The 9,524-nt window shown below is 35.9% G+C and overlaps 1 protein-coding gene across 1 annotated transcript; it reads right to left on the reverse strand.

Moving 5' to 3' along the window:
* Positions 1–4,087: 4,087 nt before the first annotated feature.
* Positions 4,088–8,536, reverse strand: LOC128286842 (uncharacterized). Its single transcript, XM_053024588.1, has 4 exons — positions 8,059–8,536; positions 7,877–7,971; positions 7,569–7,814; positions 4,088–7,248 (listed from the first exon to the last, which is right to left on the reverse strand). Exons 1-4 carry the CDS (start codon positions 8,534–8,536, stop codon positions 6,814–6,816), a joined length of 1,254 nt encoding a protein of 417 aa, XP_052880548.1. The 3' UTR covers positions 4,088–6,813.
* Positions 8,537–9,524: the final 988 nt, after the last annotated feature.

Genomic DNA, 9,524 nt, shown 5'->3' on the forward strand with positions numbered 1-9,524 from the left:
ATGCTGAGTACTATAGCCTAAAAATATGGATGGTTGAGACCGAAACTCCAATTTATGTGACGCAAACGGTCGTAAATAAGGATAACAACAACACCCAAAAACACGTAAATGGTCATAGGTAGGATCCTGGCCATATAGAGCTTGAAAAGGAGACTTTCCTTGTAGTACCGGAGTAGGAAGACGATTGATTAAATGAACCGCACAATAAAAAGCATACCCCCAATATCTCATAGATAGATCTACTTGAGCTAAAAGGGTAAGGCCCATTTCAACAATATGGCGATGCTTGCGCTCAGCAACGCCATTCTGCTAGGAGGTATAGGGGCACGTCAACCGATGAACAATTCTTTGAGACGCTAAAACACGAGTGAAGGCTCGGTACTTCCTACCCCAGTCACTCTGAAATTGTTTAACGGTCTTACCAAACTGTGTTTTAATCAACTGCTAAAACCGTGTAAAACACTCTAGAGCCTGAGACTTTTGAGTAAGAAAATATAACCATGTAAATCTAGTGCAAACATCAACAAATGTCACATAGTACCACTTATTCTCACAGGCAACTGCCCCTGGTCCCCACAGATCAGAAACCACTAACTCAAAAGGTTGATACACAGTAGTTGAAACAGAAAAGGGCAACTTATGTGACTTTCCTTTTTGACAAGCAGGGCATATACCATCAACACAAGACTTATTGAAAGTAATATTACAATTTTGTAAAACACTACGAACAACAGTACCAGAAGGGTGACCAAGTCGACTATGCCACAGAGTAAACACAGGGCAGTCCACAGGTTTATTTTGCAGCTTTGTATGAGCAACAAACGGATCCACAGCAGACACCGGAAAATGATACAAGCCATCACGAATGTATCCCTTCAGCAAAGTTTCCTTGGTCTTGATGTCCTTTATTACACAATATGTTGGATGAAATTAAAAAAACACCTCGTTATCCTTAGCAAATTGGGACACTAATAACAGATTCTTTCGTATACTTGGCACACACAGCACGTTAGATAAACGGAGTAGCTTAAGCAGAGTAGAGAAATTTCTAGAACCAATCGAAACAATTTTAGCAAGAGTTCTATCCCCCATTAAGAGAGAAGACGTACCTGAATACGGAGTAGTATCACGGAGAGCCATCGGGTCACGACAGACATGATGACTAGCACCTGAGTCAGGGTACCAAGACGAGGTACCAATCGGCATCGGAAGATACGAATCACCACCAACATAATTGGAACCTACTTGAGTAGTATTAACATTAGACCCAGATGCATCAGAATAATCAGAAGCATTAATATCACCAACCCGAGGAAGACCAATACACGGATCAGAACCAGAGTAAACCCGAACCCGAGGTTTTGTGAGCCAAGGAACCGAGGCACCACTCGGTCCAACATTCGGTCCAAGCTTCCACGGCAGACTGACTTGTACATGATTTGTGATAGGGCCACTTGGAGCATCCGGCCTTACTACATAGTTCTCTTTAGTAACCAGCCCAAGTCCACGAAGTGAACCACCTGCAGACCCAACATCACAGCCAAAAGGAATTGGCCCAGAATACCTTGGCAAATGCGCCAAACTTGGATATTAGAGGCTTGTAGAGAAGAAGGGATGCCCCACTTGTCCTCGCTGGACATATATTAATGTTGACCTAAAAAGGAAAGGAGAATACATATGTTTAAAATAGAGTAAAGATACCAAATTCATTACCATAATAGGTGTAATTTTAATGTAGACATTAAATGCATAAGCATGATTAGGGTTAATATATTTGGCTTTCAGTTACATATTTCATTTTCAGTGATATATACCATTTGTGTCACAAATGTCAAAATAAAATTTAAGATAGTTGAGTTTGGGGCAATCAAAACAGTAAGTTTGGTCCAATTCTGATCCGATTTTGGTTCATCAAAGAATACTAAAAAATTAATAGTTTCTCTTTGGAGGACCTTATCATTATAGCACCAAGCACCATCGATCTTTAAAGTAGAGATTCTGTTAAATTTACGCCTTGAGAGAGTTTTTTTATGAAAGAACTTAGTATTTGTCTCCTTGATGAATCCAATCCATCCTAAATTTTTGTAGCTAAGATAACTCCTCTTAATCAAGAACTTTGTCATATTCAAAACCCAGATCCATCTCAAGTTCCAAGAGAAACTTTGAGCACTTATGATCCAGAGCAGCTTGGACATTCTTAATACGACGAGGAAGCGAGTGCTTCCTTGTAGCAATATGCCTATACACTTTTTTATTCCACCTTTTCAAAACTGAAACAAGAGAAATAAGATTGGTCGACATGTCTAAACCCATTTTCAAGCTATTTCGAATAAGTTGCGAAAAGGAAGGTGTTGCACCTAAGAAGCCAAGAACCAAAAAGGCCTGTTGTGATGAATTTGTCTTGTTGAATGTGAAGAAATCAAAATGGATCGACAGTTCGATTTTAGCTAGGGAAGATGAAACAAAAGCGTATGCAGGAATCAATGAACCATTCACTATTCGTAATTTACTTATATATAACAATTGATATATTATATGAAGTTAAATGTGTATGTATATTATTTTTTAATATGATATGTACTAACTATAGTTATATCTCACACTATAAAGTAAATTCATATTTATTTTAATTATATAAATATTAATTAATTTTTTGTTTAAAATAATTTAATTGATCAAATAATAAAGGGATAACACAAATATAGGGATTTTATGATTCCATCTTATTGTTTGGTTAGGCATGCAAAAGGATATAATTCAAGATAAACTAAATTTGATTTTAGAGAATAATATGTTAAAGAAGAATTTTTTCTAATAATTTTCTTTTAAAATTTAATTTTAAAATTTAATTTATTATATTTTATATGAAATTTATTAATTTGTGTAAAGTATAACCAATGTTTAAGGTAAATATTGATACTTAAAAACATGGTTTTTGTATTCAAACCTTGTTGGAAGCATTGATTTTGTAATTAGTAGATTCGGATCCAATGTTCGCATATATCTGAATCTAAATATAAAGTGTAGGAATGTGGATTCCGATAATGGATATACGAATGTGGATTCTGATAATGGATATACGAAAGAGTCTATTTGCACTACTCCATATCTAAAACGAATAGTAATTTAAACATCTGAAATATCTTAACATTATCTGAATCCACAAATTCAAGTCAAATATCCAATTCACAATCCAAATTGTCATCCCTAAGTTCCAATGTTTGACTTAGACCAATTGCCCAACCTTGGCCCTCTGACTATTTGGTTGACGACACTATGCAAGGCCCTACAAATAACAAGTGCAATATTTTTAACCTGAACAGGCACCTATACTGCTGACATATCGAAGCCACATAAAATCTTATTATTTCTACACATTCACAAATCCCATAATACAGAAATATATAGAATAAAATACATTTATGAGAATAAATCACGTAGCACAATCAATTGTATAATAATTTTGGAGAACATATATAATGAGAGGATTAATCAATACTATTAACTATGAATACCTTATTACCAAAAAAAAAAAAAACCCTCATGGAAACTTCGAGTTCAACTTGCATTAGACTTACAATTATTCTCAAGTTAATTATGAAAGTTTGACGAGGAAAAAGCCAACTCTCCTTTGCAACCATACATTCTCTAACAATATGGTCAATCTAAACATGTTCTTGTTGGTTGGCATTTAATTTCAAACTCACTCACATTAAGTCTAAGGTAAGAGATTTTATTTGATGAGTTTCGCTCATTTATTATAAATTATTCTAGCAACAAGAATCATAAAAGATAAAAAAAAAGGGTCAATTGTAATAGATTTTTCGATAAATAGCTTAGTGAATCGATTAACAAATTTGAACTGTAACAGAAACATTTAAATACATTGTTACTATCTTTATCTTATCTTTTAATTACTAAACAATCTATCTTGTTTTTTTATCAATATATTAACAAAACCATTTTATAAATTTCTTCAATTATGTTGATTAAACTTTAACTCAATTGAAATTGTTGTTATTATAGAATGTTGATTTAAGCACAATCAAACTCTGGGTAAAAAGGAGGTATAGGTAGCAACAGTCTCTTTGTAATAGAAAACCAAATACTTCAGTACTAATCTGAACTCATAAAACAAACATTAATATGGTTTTGTAAAATTCATCTGTATATCTCATATAAAATTACAATTACTAATGAATTTATACAACTCATGTATAACTGATTCATAATAAAAGAAACTAACTACTCTAACTGCTTCAACAACCTACAACTCTTTCTACACTCCCCCTTAAGTTGGAGGTATAAAAATACTTTTTAACCCCAACTTGGAAATCAAATGACTATGCTATTGTGACCCCAAGGTTTTCGTCATAGCATCGGCTAATTGTTCTGCTGTTGATTCATATTCAGTAGCTATAAGCCCTCCTTGTATTTTTTTCTCTTACAAAATGACAATCAATCTCTATGTGCTTAGTCCTCTCATGATACACAGGGTTTGCTGTTATTTGAAAGGCTGCTTTATTGTCACAAAACAATCTCACTGGTTCAGTTACACCTATATCCAGTTCTCTAAACAAATCTGAAATCCAAACCAGTTCTGATGTTATAGCTGCCATACTTCAGTATTCTGCTTCAGCAGAAGACTTAGATACAGTACACTGTTTCTTCGATTTCCAGGGGATAAGTGAGTCTCCTAACTGCACACAAAAACCTGAAACGGATCGTCTTGACATTGGAAAAGAAGCCCAATCTGAATCACAATATGCCACCAATTGGTGTTTATTGTTAGCCTTCAAAAAAATTCCAAGCCCTGGATCCCTCTTTATATATCTCACTACTCTCAATGTTGTTTCTATATGCGATTGTTTTGGATTTTGCATAAACTGACTAAGATGAGTAACAGCAAATGTGATGTCTGGTCTTGTATAGGTTAAATAGATCAATCTTCCAATGAGTTTCTGATAAACTGTTTTATCTTCTAACAACTTATCTTTTTAATGCTGCTGAGTGACTTCATCAAATTCTACTGTTGTTAGTTTTTGATTCTGCTCAAGTGGTGTAAGAGCAACCTTTGCGTCACTTAGACCAGTGTCTTGGATGAGTTCTTGTGCATACTTTAGCTGATTTAGCAAAATGCCTTCTGGAGACCTTAAAATTTCAATCCCAAGAAAGTATCTTAATTCTCCTAAATCCTTCATCTTAAAATTCCGGTTCAGAATCCCTTTCAAGTCAGCAATCATGTCCATGTTATTTCCAGTGATAAGAAGATCATCAACATACACCAGTAAAATAACCATCTTGCCCTCTTTCTTTTTAATGAAAAAAGAATAGTCATGCTTACTTTGCTCAAAACCAGCCAAAATAAGAGCATCAGTAGGCTTGGCATTCCATTGCCTAGATGCCTGTTTCAATCCATATAATGATTTTTACAGCCGACACACCATATGCTCCCACTGGCTGCGAAAACCTTCAGGTAAAGTCATATAGATCTCCTCAGAAAGATCGCCTTGAAGAAAGGCATTAGAGACATCCATTTGATAAAGCGGCCAACTGAAAGAAGCATCAAGCGCTAAAATGGTTCGAACAATGACCATTTTAGCAATAGGAGAAAAAGTTTCCAAGTAATCAATCCCCGCTTTTTGATTATACCCTTTTGCAACCAAACGAGCTTTATATCTCTCAATTTCACCAGAAGCTCGAAGTTTAACCTTAAACACCCATTTACAGCCGATAGGAATTTTTCCCGGAGGCAAAGGAACAACAATCCATGTATGATTAGATTCTAAGGCCTGAATTTCCTCTCGCATGGCTTGAATCCAGTGGGGAGACTTTCGAGCCTCAAAATAGGAAATAGGCTCAGTGATGTTGGCAAGAGAAGAAACAAAAGCATGAGTATGTAAAGGAAAACGCGAATAAGAAGTATAAGTAGAAAAAACACATACGGATGAAGTAGATTAGTAGGGATGAATGTAACCTTGTAACCAAGAAGGAGGCCTAATGGTTCGGCTAGATCGCCTAGGTTCAACAACGGGCAGAGCAGGAGAGTTTGAAGGGGGAGATGTACTTACCGAAGCCGAAACTGAAGTTGGAATAGTGGAAGGGGTACTTAGAGAATGATTGATGGGAGAGGAATGAATAGAAGTAGGAAAAGGAATAATGAGAAAATCGAAATCTAATATTTCAGGAGTACGGGGAAACAAAACAGGAAATTCATCAGGAGGGGACCGAAAAGGAAAAACATCTTCAACAAATTTAACATTACGGCTGACAAAAAACTTTTTAGACTCTAAACAAAACAAAATATAACCCTTTTGAGAAGAAGAATAACCCATAAAAACTGAAAGAAGTGATTTGGAAGAAAATTTATTAGAATAATAAGGTTTTACTGCAAAATAAAGGCAGCCAAAAACACGAAAGTGAGAAAAATCTGGAGTTTTTTATAAAGCAGTTAAAATGGTGTTTGTCAAGATAAAATAGAGGAAGTAAGGCGATTGATGATGTAACAAGCAGCCAAAATACAATCACCTCAAAATTTGGTTGGAACATTCGATTGAAAACGTAAAGCGAGAGCAATTTCTAAGAGATGCTTATGCTGACGCTCAGTAATGCCATTTTGCTGAGGGGTATCAATATATGAACTTTGATGAATTATCCTTAAGGACTGAAAATAAGACGAACAAGTGGAGTTAAAAAATTTGGAACCATTATCACTCCTGACGATTTTAATAACAGCAAAAAATTATGTTTTGATCATTAAAAAAACTGTTTAAGAGCTAAAATAACATCAGATTTAAGCTTCAGTAAGTACACTTAGGTCATTCTAGTGTGATCATCAACAATGGTTAAGAAAAAATGATGACCACTATGAGTAGGCATCCTATAAGGGCCCCAAACATCAAGATGGATCAGACTAAACGAAGTCTCTGCCCTAGAAGTACTAATAGGAAAAGACAGTTTAGATAATCTCGCCATGGGACATATAGAACAAGTAAAGCGTTTATTAAGTGTCAAAGTATTAAAGAAAGGCAAACGATGTAACTTGTGCATGGGCATATGCCCTAATCTTGCATGCCATAATAGAATTTTAGGTACAATAGATGTCATACAAGAAGTAGAAGCAGGTAAAAATGAGGTGGACAAAGACAAAGGAGAGCCAAATGACCTAACCAGAGAAGAAGAAGACTCAAATAAGTAAAGGCCATTCGAGTGTCTACCAATCTCCTTCATCCTGCCATTGGAGAGATCCTGCAGAAAGCAGAAATCAGGGTAAAAAACGACTGCACAATGCAAATCGTGAGCCAATTTGGAAACAGAAATAAGATTGTAATGAAAGGTGGAACACAAAGAACATCAGTAAGGGTAATATGATGAGATAAAATAAAAGAACTAGAATGAGTAATAGGAGAACGTTTACCATTTGGAAGCTGAACAAAACGGGAGTTAGGAGGGTAAGCAATAGGCAAAATCAAACTCTTAGAATCAAAACATATATGATTAGTTGCATTAGTGTTCAAAATCCAGAAAAAATTACGATCAATTGAACAAGACATAGAAGGTATACCTACACAATTCACAGCAGGTGCAACAGGAACTTGACTCTTATTCAGCAACTCCAGGATCTGTGAATATTGTTGAGGAGTGAAGGTAGGAGCGCTCTGAGGAGGAAGGGAAGAGCCATCAGAGGAAACAGCAAGAGCAGACGGAGGAGCTTTCTTATGATTGAACTTAAAATCTGGTAGAAATCCAATTAACTGGTAATAGGACTCCTTTTTATGGTCTTTCAATTTACAAAAATCACAAGTGCCAGTAAACTTTTAAGACTGCTAGATGCAGTAGAAGAGAAAGCCACAGGATCTGAAACAAGAGACAGAACAGAGGAAAAACTTCGCTTAGCTTCTTCTTGGACAATCATGTAGTATGCCCGATTGACCGAAGGTAAAGGCTGCATCAAGAGAATCTGACTTCGAACTGCAGCATAGGTCTCATTAAGACCCATCAGAAACTGGAATAAGCGCTGCTGAAGAAGATGATTCGAATTTTACTGGGCAACCTCACATGCACAGTCGAAAAAAGAAACAAGAGTAGTGTATTCATCCCAAAGCAACTTTAACTGTGTGAAATAAGAAGAAACAGAAGCATCAACTTGAGTGAGATGCGCAATAGACTGATGGAGAAAGAAAATACGAGAACCGTCCACTTTGCTAAAATGATCCTTGAGATCTTTCCAAACTGCAGCAGCATCAGAAGCAAAGACGAGTCCCGCTAACAAATCTGGACTGACAGTGTTGAAAATCCAGGAAAGCACAAAAGTATTACACCGATCCCATTGAGCACGGAGAGATTCGGGATAAACCGAACGAAGGCAAACACCATCAATGAATTCGAGCTTGTTCTTCGCGAGCAAAGCAATCCGAAGCGAGCGACTCCAAACAGTGTAATTTTCAACATCAGTCAAACGATGAGAAACAAGAACCGTTCCCAATGTATCAGAAGGATGAAGGAACAAAGGGTGATGAAAATCAATATCATCCATGATAATGCCAGTAGAAAAACACAATAACAAGAAGAAATTAGGGAAAAAAATGTGCCCTAAACAAAGAACGGTCAAACAAGACGAGAAAAAAATACCAGCCCAAGAAGAGAAAAAAAACGAGGCCCAAATTACCTATAAAATGGCTCATATGATACCATGTAAAAATTCATCTGTATATCTCATATAAAATTACAATTACTAATGTATTTATACAACTCATATATAACTGATTCATAACAAAAGAAACTAACTACTCTAACTGCTTTAACAGCCTGCAACTCTTTCTACAGTTTTTTCTTTCCTGTTAAAAAGAAACATCATTTTTGTGCAAATAAGCACGCATTAACAATCACTCCACAGAAATCTGAAATGGGGGAAATGATATATTTCGATTATTACGAAAACGTTAACTACATAAAATATTCGAATTCAAGGGGTAACTGACTGTAAATATTTGTTCAACATAACATAAGCAAATATTGAAATTGATTCACCTATATATCCCAAGACAAAGAAGGCACTACAACCAGAGATCACTGTCAATAATAGCCTTAGGAATGAGATGCTTTAGTAAGCACACGAACCTTATCGCCAACATCCGTTATGTTTTGCTTAACCAACAGACCCACCTCTTTCAAATCCATCTCTTCAAACTCTGCAATATCCCTTTTCCATTCAGGCTTTCGAACATGACTTCTTTCAACTCATTCTGGCGATTCTCCTCGCGCAGTTTCCTAAGCTGTTGAGTAGCTTTGGCTAAGCTTTGTTCAAGGAAACTCTTTTGGTTAACCATATTATTGTTTTGTTTCGACAAAGGCAACTTCTTAAACTCAGACAGCAAGCATCGGGCATTCTCGGCTTTAGCCTGGTGTCAGATCTTACTTCGAAAGTACTTCCGGCCATCAAAACTTCTGTTAGTGTCAACAAAAAGAGAAGAACAAAGAACAGATGAAAAACGAGCAAAAATGAAACTAAAAAGTGCTTATCC

This window comes from Gossypium arboreum, chromosome 13 (genome assembly GCF_025698485.1).
Source record: "Gossypium arboreum isolate Shixiya-1 chromosome 13, ASM2569848v2, whole genome shotgun sequence".
NCBI classification, from domain to species: Eukaryota; Viridiplantae; Streptophyta; class Magnoliopsida; order Malvales; family Malvaceae; genus Gossypium; species Gossypium arboreum.

Excerpts from the sequence above, each read along its gene's own strand:
- LOC128286842 (XM_053024588.1), bottom strand. The coding sequence starts at position 8,536 with ATGGATGATATTGATTTTCATCACCCTTTGTTCCTTCATCCTTCTGAT. Across the intron at positions 7,972-8,058 it reads TTCTTTTTTCGACTGTGCAT|TTCGAAGTCAGATTCTCTTG; the intron begins GTGAGGTTGCCC and ends CCTATGCTGCAG. Across the intron at positions 7,249-7,568 it reads TTGCACCTGCTGTGAATTGT|GATCTCTCCAATGGCAGGAT; the intron begins GTAGGTATACCT and ends TGCTTTCTGCAG.